Raw genomic sequence first — 16,611 nt, 5'->3', positions numbered from 1 at the left:
CTGCATTAAGCCTAAACTGGGAATGGGAAATACAGTGCCCTCCAAATGTTGCTGAACTACAACTCCCATCTTCTCTGTCCACTGGCCATGCTGGCTGGGGCTGTTGGGAGTTGTAGTCCAGCAACATCTGGAGGGCCACACATTCCCCATCCTTGGCCTTTTAAACCCTGATATCTGGACATGTTGGGTTATACCCAACTAAACTCTACTCAGTGTAGACCCATCAGAATTACCATTTGATACAACTGCTTGTTAATATAACACAAAAAGCCCTGAATTTGGTTTTAAGATCATGCATTAATGCCCAAGTTCAGTTTGGGATGTTTGCAGTGAATTTTGCATATTTTCTCCCTTGGAAGCTTGGTGGATGGGTTTTGCTTGATGTTTCATGCCATCTACAGAATCAGAAGTTCCCCATTTGCTTTTCCAGTATGAAAATCTTCCTTGTGTGCTAATGAAAGTCTAATAAAATTAGTATCCTAGGATGTACAGAGAGACCTTATCTAAAAGGGAGTATTCTGTCATCTAGCTCTCTCCTCTGCCTCTCCCCAAATGCTACAGCCTAGCAAAAGTGGAACCATGTGAAATGCCTTTCTCATTTGTTTCTGTTCCAATATGGCGGGTGGAATCAAGGAAAACTTTATTGTCCCCGGATTGCTCTCGGTTGATGGTCCTTACCTTGGGGCCGCCTTGATTGTTCGGAGGGGGCATAAAACAGCCACCTGCCAACAAGCTGCTGTTTCAGTACAATGTATTTTCTTCTTTCCTCCCTCCCTCCCCTTTTCCAGACTCCCCTGGGATTCCGCCTAGCGCAGGGGCCCATCAGCTCTTCCGAGGGTTCAGCTTTGTGGCCACTGGGTTGAATGAGGATGAGAAGGCCAAATCCCCACCAGTGCCTTTGCATTCTATGGTACAGGTAAGAAGAGGTGGGGAGGGTCGCAGACCAGCATCGTGAGAGCTGGTGGGGTGGGCCTGCAGCGTGTTGAAGTAGAGCTGGGCTTAATTGAAGCTGCCTTCCCAAAACTATAGCCTTGGGTCTCTCCCACGCCCCATTTCCAAAGCAAATAACATTACAAAATGGCATGCATTTCAAAAGATAATCTAGACATTACACAGCCTAGAGGCAGTTTTCGGCAGACGCAAATGATCTCTTCAGAACTGCCTTACACGGAGTCACCATCCATCTAGCTTAGTACTGTCCACACTGACTGGCAGGGGCTCTCCAGGAATCCAGGCAGGCTCTTTTCCCAGCCCTATTGAACCAGGGACTTTCAGAGGAAAGTAGCAGTTTTGGGGAAGGATGTTAGGGGAAATCATTCTGGAGAGCAAAGGTTAAACCTCCCCCCCAAAAAAACCTCACCTGGAGGCCCAGTCTGGGTCCTCCGCACAACCAGAGCCTACAGCCTCTTTTTGAAGTAAAAAAATTAAAGAGACCGAAGCCCTTTGTGTGCCTCTGTCAGCATAGGAAGCTTGGCCCACTGAAGCAGCCTAAATTCTCCCCCTCCTCTTCTCTTTGTACTCAATCTGACTTCCAGCAACTGCATGGTAAGAACCACCAGTTTAGTGACGGCTACATGGTGAAGGAGGCCATTGGCGTAGGTTCCTACTCGGTGTGCAAGCGCTGCATTCACAAGGCAACGGGAACAGAGTACGCTGTCAAGGTCAGAGCCTCTCTCGTCAACCTGCTCGTGAAAAGCTGTACCTTTTTATTAAAAAATCTCATGTCATCGTTGAAGGGGATTTTTATTTGCAGATGCTTTTTTTAGCGGAGAGGAGGAACCAAGGCTGGCATCCAGCACTTAAATCCTAAGCCTTGTGGCATCAGACTCCAGAGTCCCAACCTTCTCTTTGCACAGCAAGACATTGGACCTGAGTTGGTGCAGCCTAGTAGTTAAGTGAACTCAGATTTCAAATCTCAGTACCACCATGGATTTGCCAGGTGGCTTCGGGCATTTGTGCTGCTGCTGGCCTCTCTTTCTCTGTCTTATGTCTTCAGCCTCAGTCTGCAGTATGGGGATAATGCTAGAGGACTGTTGGAACAATTACTGAGCCAATGTGTGCAAAGTGTTTTGAACACTCATGTGATATAAATGCTAAATTGATGTGGCTTTGCAATAAGTGAGGTACCTTCTTGCAGGTGATTGACAAGAGTAAGCAGGATCCCTCAGAGGAGATTGAGATACTCCTACGGTATGGACAGCACCCAAATATCATCACCCTGAAGGATGTGAGTGTAATAATAGAACAGGGTTGATTGGAAGCTCAGGGCCTTGCTTGCTGGTGGGTTGCATGTGTCTCAGGAACTAAAATTGTAGTTCTTCCCTAAAAACATGTAAATTTGTGTCCTTCCTCTCCCTCTGTGCCATCCAGTTTGGATACGCAACCGACCTTTTGCAAAGCAATAGCCTTGCAAGTTTCATAGTCTCTACATAGCCATGTGCAAGTGAATTCTGATGTCTCACTCCATTATAGCTTTGAATCTCCTTTGTTGCAGCACAGAACTTGCCCTTGCAATGGCAATGTGTTTGCGGATGCCTGGGAACAAGCATGAAACAGGCACTTTCTCTGAGAGACTAGTCACTGTGCCCTCATGCAGGCTGTCTTTTTTCCAGCTGTGCTTTGCTGGATCAGGTGCAGCAGTTTCTCTAGGTTCATGGACTGGGCATCACAACGCCCAAGCCCACCACAAAGCCAAATTTTGTCCCTGTTACTAAATTTTGTGTGCATTGTGGAGCAAATGTGTGCAGGACACACTTTGCCCTGTGCAGTTTCCTACCTTTTAATGGACTCTATGCGAAGCAGGATAACTTGGTCATAAATTCCACTCTCTATGCTTATAAAAGGTTTCAGGAGTGTAGTTAAATAGTAACTTCTTGAAAACGTGTCCATCTGATAGGTGTATGACGATGGCAAGCATGTTTACCTGGTGACGGACTTAATGAGAGGAGGGGAGCTGCTGGATCGGATCCTCAAGCAGAAGTGCTTCTCTGAAAGGGAGGCCAGCTCTGTCCTGCACACGATCTGCAAGACTGTGGAATATCTTCACTCGCAAGGCGTAAGTTGGAGATATGGAGAAGCCTGCCAATGCTGCAGAGATTTCTCCTTGTCTCATCCAGTTGCAAAGAAGCAAGTGTGTCAACGGGGGAGAAGCAACATAACCAATTAGGGCTTTAAATCGCCTGGTAGATTTTAAGGTATTTGTCTGGTGTCAGAAGGATGAAACTTAGAGTGTGTTTGAACAGAAAAACCAAGGCATAAGTGAATACATAGCTATTGTTTGTAAATTGGAAGGCAGCCATGACCAGAGGGAATAACCTGTGGTTTCCACTGTTGCCTTCACAGGTGGTCCACAGAGACTTGAAACCTAGCAACATCCTCTATGTAGATGAATCTGGCAACCCAGAGTCTATTCGCATTTGTGACTTCGGCTTCGCCAAGCAGCTGAGGGCAGACAATGGGCTTCTCATGACCCCTTGCTATACTGCCAATTTTGTGGCTCCAGAGGTGAGTAGTTCATGAGCCTCGCTGCATCTATTGCTGCCATAGTCTTCAAAATACACTCATTCTACTGTTCTCAAGCATTTCAGCATATAGGTGCAAACAAGCAGATTTCCACTGTGCCTAGCTGGAATGTGTCCTTGTACTGATGGTGCCTCTTGCTAGCTATTGTACATATATGACATTTACATTGATTGACGTGGACACTTCCATTTTGACCTGCTAGGTGTCCCTTCCCTGCTTGGCCTAACTGTTGCTAAACAGGTTCACACACAACTTGATTGCTCAACACAGACCAGAATTGCCTTTCCAGTAAACATCCAGTTTCACCAAATCATCTTAGGCCTAGAACAAACTAGATGATATCAAGATGTCTGTGCTGCAGATTATAATATGACAGAATTATATTCAGTAGATTAATAGACCCCTGGTGGTTGTATGCTCTGCTTGGCAGATGCATCAGGCAGGCAGTCAAATTTATCTGCTAAAAACATTGGCCATCACAAAAAATGCAAACAGTACTGAGGTACAATTTAGCACCAGTTGTCTCCAGCACACTGGACCCCATGTTGTTCAGTGAAATTTTGTCTAATCCATTGGGCTGTTAAAGCAAACACAGAAAGCTAATATGCAGAGTATTAATCTCCACCCGTCAGCAAATAATTGATTATCTCTCTACTATTCCAGAAAAAAAACCTTCTTGTTCTTTATACAGCAGTTATGGTGGCCAATTGTTGGCTTTGCCATAGCTTTTTTTAAACTTTTGACAGGCAAAATTGGGTTTCTCAGATCCATCTATGCCGTATGGCAAAATGTGTTCCGAGACTCAGCTGTGAGACACCATACACACATGTCCCTAAACATCTCGTGAGTTTTGGCTTTTGTGTGTTTGACGCAATGTCTTTTTAGTTCATGATGCTACAGGCCTAAAAACAGATAAAATCCACTCGTGTTCTTCTCTTCACTACTTTCTTTTTAGAGCCAAAGGAACAGGGAAGAGGCTACCAGCTCAAGTTGTCCCCACTTCTTATTGCATTCATTCTCATTCTTATTGGGGAGATAAAGCACTCCTGTACCACTTGGCTTTCTCCCAAGAATCCTGGGAACTGTAGCTTGTTAATGACGCTGGAAGTGTGGCTTTGTAAAGGTTCTCCTAAGAACTCTCAGCATCCTTAATAAGCGACAGCTACCAGCATACTAAGTAGTATAATAGTGCTTTAAATGTGTGGTATGGATGTGACCTGATGTTCTCTCTCATTTTTCTTGGTCCTTATCTCATTTAGGTATTGAAGCGACAAGGATATGATGAAGCCTGTGATATCTGGAGCTTAGGGATCCTCCTCTACACAATGTTGGCAGGGTAGGTGCCAGCACCCATTGTGCTTGCTTAACAGTAGGTTTTCAGCCCTATTTATTTATTCCAGTTTTATCCCACCCTTCCACCAAGGAGCTGAAGGGGGCGGGGGCATACATGGTTGTCCTCTCTCTGCCTTTTACCTTCACAACACCCCTGTGAGGTCGGTTGAGCTAGAAGCGAATGAGTGGCCCATGATCACCCAGTGGACCTAATGGCTGAGCAAGAGATTTGAGTCCTTCCTATTTCTAGCCCATCACTCTTAAGCATTACACCATGCTAGCTCCCTGCAAAAATTTAATTGCTTAATTGTATGATTATTATTTTTTACACCACACACATGCACATGTGCGCACATGCACACACATTTCTACATAATATTTGCACTAGTCCATCATCACAATGTTTTCATTGGCTGTTTACCAAGGTTCTAGGGGCAGGGCAGGGTGAGGTTGCCCTGCGAAAACAGCCTGTTGACAGGGGAAGAGAAGCAAGAAGCAAGTGGGGGCAGGTTAATATCAGGGCAGGGAGAAGCAGGTGGGAGACAGCCAGGCACCACGACGGAAGGTGGAGGACCGAGAAGAGTAGGCAGCCTGAGCAAGCAGCCATGCTGGGATCCCATCTGTTTAGAGAAGCTCCCTGGCAGAGCAAGGACAGCATCCCCATGGTGGTGGAGGTCAGGAAGGAGGAGAAGGGGAGGCACAGGAAGGAGGAGGGAAAAGGAGGGAGCCATGTCTGTGGTGGGGAATGACTGTGGGGTGGCGGCAAAATAAGGCCTGGGCAGAGGCTGAGACAGGTGGAACTGGCATGGGGCTCAATGTGGTATTTGGAGGACTGAGGGGGAATATGGGGGGAGGAGTGAAGGTGTATGTGAGAAAGAATTGTAGGACTCTAATGATGGGGGGAAGAAAGCTGAGGAGGAGGAGGAGGAGGAATTGGGGAGAGGGCAGGTGGCAGTGCCTGGGGTTGAAGGGGGCGTTTCAAGCTATGGGAGCATTTGGGGGAATATGGCAAGGAGGGAAGAAGGTAGGTCCAGGAGGAGGGTTGATAGCCGATATAGGGGTGCTGGAAGGGGCAGGGAGGGTTAAAGGGGGGTTCTTGAAGGAGACTGGGGGAGGCAAATATTAGTCTGTGTTTGTATGTGAGGGAAAGTGGGGAGAGAGATCAATGTGATAACAGAGATGGCTGGTGAAAGTGGTGGTGGGGAGCAAGGATTACACCGGGTTCCTTGGAAGGGCTGGGGGAAACAACAGGAGGAGGCGTGGGAATGGGGCTGAAGGTGAAAAATGGAGGTAAAATAAGAGAGAGGAGCACCTTCATAATAGTGCTGGGTAAGTGAAAAAGGGGATTTGCAGTTGCATTGGGTGGAAGGAGGAAGGTTGAAAGGGTTACCCTGGGGAAAGTGGCAGGGGAGTCAGTGGCTAAGCATTAAAGGTTTATGTAAAAACAGTATTTCCAAAGCAAGAAGCATATACTCTTCATTTTTACATGAATACACACGTGTGTAGCTGACATCATCTTAATAAGAGTCATTCTGTCCTCTATAAGAAGATAAAATGCCTGTTTTAGGGTGGTGCTTGCCATCTGCAGTTTTTATGAGCGTTTGTATGAATGATTTTTTAAAAAGATGCTACTTAGTTTTAATCAGATGCACATTTTCAGATGATTAAAGAGTTTCTAATCAAATCGATCCATTAAACATTGCAGCCCCAGGTTTCTTATTGTTTCTAGATGGGTGCCTATTAACTGTCCTGGATCTCCAGCAAATAGCATGGACTACTACACTGAGCACATGCCAGTCGTCAGAGTAGGACCAGCCTACAGAGTAAGACATTAGGTGGAGAGAGGCAGCTGCCTTGTGGAACAGAGGCTGGGTATGGGATGTGGAGTGTAGACAGTAGTGGCACACACACACCATTCATCCTGGTCCACCTGGCAGCCTGCTGCCTTCAAATGTGGATATTTGGGTTGCTATCTTTGTCACCTGTGTTGCACTTAGAATCATTCACCAGTCTGGTCAGCTTTTGGGCATGGAACTGGGGTGTGGGGACTCCATCTTTTTTTCACTTCCAGCAACAAACTGCCTTTTTGCAGAGTGAGGTGTCCCCTCCCCCCATCAGGTGTCATGAAATGGCAGCAAACTGTTTAGTTATTTAATTTATTGTTGCATTTTTACCACCCAGGAGGGAGGAGCATGTGAGATTTTCTGCTTCAGGTGCCATACAACTTGATCAGAGTTGGGTACCTTGACTGGGGTGGGGGAAGAGAATGTCATTTGCTGTTCCACCTGAGGCAGTGAAATGTCATTGACTGGCCCTAACCTTACAACCAGATGCATGTCAACGACTGTATCCTGCCTCCCTTCAGAGGGACTTGGTGACGTAGATAGGGCTCAAGGCACTACCACTCTGATCTGTTTAGCCCTAGTGAGGCTGCTACATCAGGTGCCTTCCGATGATAGCCAAGCGGTCCCCAAGATTGCTGTGGAATAATATTCTCTTGTAATGGAAGGTGTGCCACACCCTTAGCTTGGGTGTCCCAGAACTGGTCTTAACCACTAGGTGTCAGCGTTTTCCTTGAATCCACAAAGTGTCCTTCTCTTCTGGTGTTTCTCAGGAGCCCCAGTGGTTGAAGGAAGAATGTAGGGCCTGATGGGAATCCCAATGATTTTGGGAAGAGGCAAAGAGCATGGGGCTGGGGGCAGCGATATACTACATGGGGTGGGGGTGAGAAATCCCAAATCGTGTAGACCCTTTTATCCAGGGTTCACTGGAGGAAATGAGATAATGGCTCAATAGCTGCAACTGGATGCAGCTGTGGAGATTGGGCAGTGCTCAGTGGAGATCCCCAGTGTGCCATCCTTTTAATGAGGCAATATGAAGCAATCTGTTTCTATGGCAAGATGCATGGGGGTGGCAGATCTAACCCCCCACCCCACAACAGATCACCTGCCTCCAGCAGCAGAGAAACACCAGCAGCAGCAGCTTCTGGGTTCTGGTGAGATCTCATGAGCTTCCATGAGTGCCCCACCACCAGTGCAGTAAGGGGTTGCTTAGTAACATAATAAATAGGTTGAACTGCATAGGATCATAGGAAAGTGCCTTATACCAGGTGGGAGTATTGGCCAAACTAGCTCGGTATTGACTGGCCATGTAGGTCTTCAGGGTTTCTGGCAAAGAATCAGAAACTGAACTGGGACCTTCTGCATTCCAAGCATGTACACTTCCACTCAGCTTTCGCTTCACTTCTCCCATCACCTGGCACAGAACTGGGCCTACCTGGAACTGTTTTTGAGGCACCCCCATTAAAAGATTATTCTTTGTTTCCAGCTGGTGGGTACCTCTTAAAGCAGTTTTATATGGTGCCACCCATTCTTTTTCAATACATCTAAACAGGGATTCTAAACTTTAGAAAAACTGCTGTGAGTATAGTGTTGTTGTTGTTGTTACTACTACTACTACAAATTGTACATTTAAAAACTGATGTGAACATATTATTAACGATTGTAGAGCAATAATGAACCTGAAGGTTGGTCTGGCCAACCCTTTGCCCTGCGGCAAAATCTTCTACACCCAGCCAATCATTGACAGACTAGAGCATATAATTCAGCTTATAATAAGGCACTCTTGAGTTATTGCATGGTCATAATTATAATGATTTATGACATCTTCTAGTGTGGAGACTGTGTCTGTCTATCTGTCTCTCCTGAGAATCCCAGCTTTAATGGAGGCATTTTTTTACCCCCTTTCTTTGCAAAAAAGCAACTTGTGCAGAAGAGCTTTATATCCGCTGAAGTCTCTGCTAGGAGTTTAGCACCTCTTCTTTGTCCCTAGCTAGTTCCACCCCCCCACCCCCATCTCCAACCTTACCTCCTTCCTCCCACTGTTCCAGGCTTACCACCCCTCCTTCCCATCTGCTACCATAGTATTGCAGTTTTTAAAATAAAAATACTATTTTTCCTCTCTTGCAGGTACACCCCATTTGCAAATGGGCCTGGCGACACCCCTGAGGAGATCCTCATGCGAATAGGTGGGGGAAAGTTCTCCCTCAAAGGGGGGAATTGGGACACAGTTTCGGACGCAGCCAAGGTAAGACTGAGTGCCAGTGTTCAAAGTGGAGTTTGGGTGTTGCCATCCTTCTTCTGGCTTGGGGCAGGGGCTTGCTATATCCCTGGACTCCAAAGGAAGGAATTCCTGACCTGCAGAGAAGTGACCCCTGCACCTTGCTCTTGTCATTAGCATGATATCTGGAGAGCTATTGGTCCCTTTCAGTTCTCTGCAGAATTTTTGTGTGGAGCAACACTTGGATTCCTGAGAACATCTCCTTGCTCACCTTTGTTTTCTAGTTTCAAACTCTGTGGTTAGGAAGGTTTCCAGGCAATGTTTGCAAGGCTGTGGTGCCTGTTCCCTGAATGCTGTCTGTGGCTTTTGCTTCTCTTGCCCCCATCTTATAACACATCCTGACCTTGTTCCTACATCTTCTGCTCCATCTTTTTCTCCCTGCCCTTCAGAATAAAACATGTGGATCTTAAATGGGCAGAGATGTGTGTGAGATGTTGATACTGAGTGCTTTTACATAAAATGGGCAGGTCTGCCAAAATGGCATTGGATGTTCAATCCTGGTTGCAGAGTTTCTTGACCTCATTGCCCAGACCTTAGGATGTGGTATTCCATGCTAGTCTTACTTGGAGCAGACCCACTGAAGTTGATAGACATGGCTAACTTATGTTCATTCATTTCAATGAGTCTTGAGTAGAACTTAGTTGACTATCCCTCAATTATTATAATTTGGCTTGGAGCATGAATAACCCCACCAACATCCATGGTAATGGCAAGAATTTTCTACATGTTCAGTGTGTCATATAAGAGAAATTTAGACTTCTGGTATTTCCCCAAATATTGGGCCTGGTGACTGCCATGTTTCATTGTGGGGCGGGAGACATTTTTTCCTTCATGATGCCCCAGAATAATTGAACATCCAGGGCGTTGAAGGGTGAAGCGAGATGGTGCCTGGAATCTAGTCAGCACTAGATTCTAAAGGTATGAAAAAGGGTGACATTATTTGGCTTTTAAAATTATTTGTTTAATCAACAGGATTTATAAACCACCTAATCACCCAAAACTGCTTAATGTTTATTAAGAAAAGCTCACAAAATCAAAGGTTAAAAGCAAGTTCACTTGAAATTTATGAAAATATACGTAAAATCAGCCATTATTTTAAAATACATATAATAAAATAAGATTACATGTCAAGATAGGCTTGCCTAAACAGAGAAGGGGCTTTTTTGTTGCAGGCACTGAAATCAATACAGCAAAGGCAATATCAATGGGGGCAGGAAGTTAAGAAGTCCTAGGGCAGGTGTCATCTGTGTCCACCCTCAAAAATGTTGCTGGGCTGTTAACCAGCTGGGGTCTTGAATCAAAACAACACACACACTTCAGGAAGTTCTGTCTTACCTATTCCTACAATGGACTGGTATCTTGTTATCAGCCTTTTTTGGAATGCAGAAATTTCCCCTATGGATTGATAGTAATCTATGCAGTCCTCTTGCCACCAGTGGGTACTTGGAATGGTATAGGAGTGTAGATTAAATAAAAGAGCTATTACAATAAGAAGGGTAGGAGGAAAGAGAAAGATTGGGGGCGGGGCGTCCGTAAGTACTTTTAAAAGTCGTCAGATGCACAAGAAACAAAGTTTACTCTCTGTAGAAGACAGAGGTCTACACCTGGCTATCAAGGGTACGCTTTCTTCTATAAGACAACCAAAGACAGATTCTGGGAACAGGCGTCAAATAAATATAGCCAGGATCTTGAGAAATAGCAGTGCGGGCCTAATCAGCCAGTCAAAAATCTGTGAATTTATAGGTCCCCCAGGTGAAAAATGCATACAGCAGCTATATTCTCTGAATGCTTGTTGCAGGACCTGGTATCGAAGATGCTCCACGTTGATCCTCATCAGCGCCTGACAGCCAAGCAAGTCCTCCAGCACTTGTGGATAACCCAGAAGGACAAGTTGCCCCAGAGCCAGTTAAATCACCAGGATGTACAGCTTGTAAAGGTACAAATCTGGATGGGAGGTGGTGGGAGAGGGAGAGGGATTTGTGCGCTTCCTGCATTGTCACCTTACATATAACACGTTGGTCATATTGATATTTATTTATTCATTTAAAATATTGGAAGGGTGTTTATCTGCTCTTTAGCTGAAAATGTTCCCACAGCTGCTTATATAATATCAATAAAAACAAAGCAGTCCCTACAATCTAAAAGACATGTCACAAAAGGAACGAAGGTGAGGAGGGAAAAGGAAACCACGCAAACTGAGGCACCAATTCCTGTAGGTACATATTAGTTCTTAATGACCAGCTGGAATGGAAACAGGAAAAGGATGAGCCAAATGGAGCTGCTCTCTCAGCTTCCGTCTTTGTCTGCTGCAGGCTGTTGGAATGGCGGCTGCTAGATGTCAGCTGAGGAATAGAGGTAACCAGTAGAGCCAAAAAGCTGCTAGACATGAAAAAGCCTTGAAAATATGCTACATTAAAAGCAGCATCATAAATAGGAATGGCAACAGGCACTAATATTTCTATTGAGCAGCTCTCAATTCTCTCCAAATCCTCAGGAAATAAAAAGAGGAAGTCAGTCCACATTGTTATGGTAACTGTGAGCAGGTCCTGCTCCTAGTAGATACACTAAGGGATGGGACTCCCTGGCAGATTTCAAAATTTGGGGAAGAAGGAATGCAAAATCACATGGGAGGCGATGTTCCCTGAGACATTCCTGACCCAGACCATTTAAGTGAAGGTTAGCCAATGTGGTGCCCTTCACATGATGTTGAACCACAACTCCCATCAGCCCCAGGCAACATAGCCAGTGGCCAAAACTGATGCAAGTTGTAGGTCCCAATGAGATTGGGAGAACCACAGGTCCACTGTCCCTGCTTTATAAGTCAAATCCCAGCACCTAGAACTGGGTGTGGAAACACACTGGGGTACAGTACAAGGGGAATACATTGTAATTAGCATAGCCAGTCTCTCCTGGTAGAAGCAGCCAGCCAGGCAGAGCAAGGAATCGTGCATATGGGTGGTAGGTTGCACCACTCCAAGGAGCTCGTTCACAAGAACAGGCACTGTGGACTACTCTCTCAGAAGCAACAACAGCAACCCCTTTGCGGGAGGCTGTTTCACACATTGCATGGGCTTGCTTCAAATGTATGTTCAACATGGAGACTGCAGCTAATTCCAGCTGCCAAGGAAGCCTACCTGGTACAGTGCATGTGTCTGCAAGCATATTGGGCGCATTCATACTTTACCGAAGTAGCACTGGCTTGGCTTTGTTTCAGGCTCCTGGTGAGGTATTGGGAAGGGTTCCTCTGTGTGTGTCACTTAAGCAAACATCTGTGGCTCTTCTCTCCTAGGGCGCTATGGCTGCCACGTACTCCGCACTGAATAACTCAAAGCCAGGACCCCAGCTGAAACCCATCGAGTTTTCCTTCTTGGCTCAGAGGCGAGTCAAGAAGCTCCCGTCTACCACACTGTGACATGGGAATGTTGGGCTCTCTCTCTCTCTCTCTCTCACACACACACACACACACACATACACGCATAGCCAGTGCTGCTTCCTTACTCTGCACAAGCTGCTCTGGAAAGGAGCCGGAAAATATCACCCCAGCTAGAAGTCCACTTTGAAGCACTTCCTCAAATGCACATCAGGGCCAAGTGCCTTCAGGAAGACTAGCTCTTGCTATCCCTGTGGATTTCTTTTTTTGTTTGTTTGTTTTAAGTGTACAGAGAGACTATTTGTAAAGGGATCTATATAGGTGAATGACAGAATTTGAACTTGCAGCAGTCCGTGGCGTGATGCTAGTGACACAGGCAATCTCTTCCACTTGCAGAAAAAGGCACCTTGGCCAAGTTGATGCCCCTGCAACGCAAACCTGGTACAGATGGAACAGCATTCGCTCCTCCCCTCTCGCCAAGGTCACTCTAATGGGGTGGCTTGTTTGTTCTTAGGATCCCCTCTGTTTGTGCAGACTCTCTCTCTTTTACATAATCTATGAGTTATTGTGTGCATGAGCTTCTTGAACTTCATGCTTCCTATCCTCCAGGCCACATGGCTGCTATCAAAGAAGATTTCAAACTTTCCTCTCTTCTTCTGTCCCCCCCCTCCCCATTTGGACATCACAATGTCATGGACACTCTCCCACTTGCAGGGTTCTGGGATTACTCCTTTTTCTATATCCTTGAATCCAGTTGACTCCTAGACCTCTGCCGGATTATATCTAGCTTTTGAACGTGCAATGGGCTTGTAAGAAAACTTTTCCCACTGTGAAAATATCATTTTTTAGGTGGGGGGTTGTCTTTGGTTTTTAAAAATTCTCTATCAAATAGCACAATCCAGAGCCTCATGATGCAAAGTGCAAAAAATCAGCTTCTTTTTTATTATTTAACTGATTCTGTGGCTGGTAACTCAGGGTTTCTGTCCGAATTTTCAAATAAAGCATACCATGCAGTTGAAGTTTTTTTACTGGTTGACGTCATACTCCCCTGTCCATCCTTGTTGTGCTGTAGGGTTTCTTCTACATTTCACCTAGTGTGAAGACGAACTAGTTTATTCCTTATTGGTAATATTCTTGTAATCCCAGTTTATTGTTCCTGTGCATGGTTTGCATACTGTCAATCTCCAGTAATCATAATGTGTTAGAGAATGCCTGAGAGGGTAGTGTGTTCATGTTGATGTTCCTACCTAGAATTTCTTGGAGAATGTTTCAAAGATCTCTTGCAGTTTAGTCTAAACTAAACATGGAGCAGGTTGCCATGGGTGGCTATTCCATTCACTTTGATTAAAAGGGCTGCACAGAACAGGAGAGCTTGAACCGTCCCATACCTTGCCTCCCTGTGCTTGGTTGTGCTTTTTCCCACCTGGTTCACTTCTCACATCAGTTCCACAATATAGGTGAAGACCCTCTCCCATGTTCCAAATACTCATGCCTCCAAAACCAATAGAAATGTGAACCCCTATCCCCACATCTTTAAGAGGAAGAAGGTTCATATGGGAGGAGATAGTCTTTATTATCCTGGGTGCAAACCTTTTAGAGCAGGAATGGGGAACCTCAATCCCAGAGGCCAAAAACTGCCCTCCCTTTCCAGATCTCTAAACTCTTCCCCAAGCTGTAGCCCCTCACTGGGCCTGCTCCTCACCCTCCTCAGTTGCTTTTGCCTGGCTGGAATGTGTCCTTGAATTCTGCTTGGACAGAAATGGTGTGTGTGTGTGTGTGTGTGTGTGTGTGTGTGTGTGTGTGTAGAAACCTTTGACTTCTGCATAGCTGGAATATAGCTGCCTATACACCGGTAAGAATCTCATCTATTTTCCCCAGCCGCCATTGCCTCTGGCCACACTGACAACTGTCATGTGATCCCTGGGCTGGAAAAGGTTCCTTATCTTGACTTGAAGCTTTCAAGGGAAGAACCAGCACCTTGAACAAACTGGTGGCCAGGAGAGCTTTTTGGTCAAATAAGAATTGAATGCTTCCATTTGTTGCTTTCTCTTCACCTCTGGGGCTAATATATAACATGCTGCTGTGCCTTGCATCTTTTCTTGGCCTCGTAAATAACAGTATTAGGAGGACCCCACTCTTGTCCCTGATTAACTCCCCATAGAACAGACTGGTGAGCTCATCTAAATAATAAAACAATGCAGTGTCTAGGAGCTTCCAGACTTGAGTTTGTGCTTTGAAGATGGCCTGTGCAGAACTTGATCTGAGATCACCCTACTAAATCAGCTTCATGTACTGGAGAGTGTTAACATCCTTCCCCCTGACCCTACCCCAAGTTTCCTGTATTTTTACCAGCTGTCAGAGCAGAAATTCAACAGATGGAGCTTTAACTGGGATGCAGCAAGGAAACAACACCTGCTCGAATTTTCCCTGTGTCAGTCATTTAAAAGCGTAGGAGTCCCTGCCAGCAACAACTGAGCAGCAGATGGGAGGACCTTTCATGTCAGTCCATGAGTTCAGTATCTCAACCTGCATTTGATAATTGTATAGATCCTTTAACCACATTACCAGTCTACCCTGGAACAACTGTGGATGGAGAAGCAGACTTCAGTGACATCAAACTCAAGCAGGGCTGGTATTAGGAAATGGGTGAGGATTCTTTAATTAGTCAGAAGACTTTAAAAGATGTCTCAAGATTTTTGGTAGGGGTAGAGAGGTTTTATTATTATTTTTAGTTCTGAACACCCTGTAACTAAAAGAAACCTCTACTTACAGTTAACCCTGAGGTCCTAACTGAGGTCATGGAATAAAAACGTACTGTATGTATGCTGTTATATGCCACTGTGGCTGCTAACACTGCTTCAGTATAGATGCTGAGTATTAGGCAGTGTACACACTATGCACATGACTTGCCCCAAATAATCCTGGGAACTGTAGCTCTCTGAGGGGTAAACTACAGTTCTCAGGATTCTTTGTATGGTGCGTACACATGCTTCCTTAGAAAAGAAGTCAAATAGAGGTTCAATTATTAATATATGATCTAGAGATGTAAACGTTATGATAGATAAATATTTGATATATGAATTACATGTATTTCTGTATTATATCTCTAGTGCTAGAATTTTGTATAATTAATTTTAAAAACAAAGAAAATAAGCAGGGGTGTGTGGAAGAGTATAATTAAGTTCCCCTCCGAGTGAATGGCTGGTTGGAATCTTGAACAGCAGCGCTCTTGTTTGGAGAAGGATACACTGCAACCTTTTACCACCAGTTCCACTCGTACAAAGTGCAGTGTCAGAATACTGTGCCTTGTTTTATACCCAGCCCCAAGCCCTAATTCCTCCTATTGTTATCTAGGCCAGTGCTAGCAGTCAGACTACTTTTTGTGTACAGTGGCTCTGAAGTAATAGCAGTTGCCAGTCCAGCGAAATTATCCCCATGTTCAGAATGGTTCCGGCCTAGATTTGACTAAATGGAGGTCAGGGTAAGGAGGAGAAAATGGCAAAAATCTCATTTTTGTGTGTGATTTATTTTCCCACAGCAGTATCAAAGAACTAACATAATTGGCACATCAGAGTTTCTAAAATATCAGATAACACCAATTCATTAGAATGCATGTCACCATTTAGGGGCCAGTTTATCCTCCTGTCTTACTGGTACACAAACATTTACCCTCTGTATATATCATAGATAGTTAAAATTAGTTTGGTATTGCTCTTTTTGAGGGGTAGGGGTGCCAAGCCACATTTAACTCTTGCCAGTTGAAGATGCCACACAGTAGTAGGCTCCACAGCAAGGGTAGAGAGCCTACGGCCTCTCTGCCTGGTCCTCAGAACTCTTCCTTCACTTGCTCCACATCACACCCTTGCTTTTGCTTGGTTGAAATGTATTCTTGAATTCTAATGCCTCCTGCTTGTCTGGATGGAGCTTTAAGAGGAATGTGCAAGTGTGTGTAGAAACTAGCCTACTGGACAAAGGCAAAGTTTAACTTCATTGCTCTATCAGCTGTTGCTTCTGGCCCTGCTACAATGTGGCCCCTAGTAGATAGTCCAGAAGGGAATGTGGCCCTCAGGCTACAAAGGCTTCCACACCACTGTTCTACAACAAGAGGAGTTGTGCTGATGAATGTGGGGCTTTCAGACATGGATGGAAGATGCACCAGGCCAGGCACCCCAAGTTGGAATAGTAGAAGAAAAAGTAGAAGAGGCTGTGCTACTTGGATTACAGTGCTATTTTGAATTTACCATAATCCACATAAATCCAGGTATTTG

At 45.1% G+C, this 16,611-nt stretch overlaps 1 protein-coding gene across 1 annotated transcript in view; it reads left to right on the top strand.

Moving 5' to 3' along the window:
- RPS6KA1 (ribosomal protein S6 kinase A1) overlaps window positions 1-13,362 on the top strand; it is a 93,075-nt gene extending 79,713 nt beyond the window's left edge. Inside the window, 9 exon segments of the mRNA XM_081202746.1 lie at window positions 789-916; window positions 1,536-1,661; window positions 2,138-2,227; window positions 2,897-3,055; window positions 3,343-3,504; window positions 4,782-4,858; window positions 8,823-8,940; window positions 10,772-10,909; window positions 12,263-13,362. Of these exon segments, the coding sequence (XP_081058872.1) occupies window positions 789-916; window positions 1,536-1,661; window positions 2,138-2,227; window positions 2,897-3,055; window positions 3,343-3,504; window positions 4,782-4,858; window positions 8,823-8,940; window positions 10,772-10,909; window positions 12,263-12,385 (1,121 nt within the window). The 3' untranslated portion in view covers window positions 12,386-13,362.
- The last annotated feature ends 3,249 nt before the right edge of the window (window positions 13,363-16,611 follow it).

The sequence above is a fragment of the Podarcis bocagei genome (genome assembly GCF_964188305.1).
Source record: "Podarcis bocagei genome assembly, chromosome: 7".
Lineage (NCBI taxonomy): Eukaryota > Metazoa > Chordata > Lepidosauria > Squamata > Lacertidae > Podarcis > Podarcis bocagei.
This window is presented reverse-complemented; position numbering and strand designations above follow the sequence as displayed.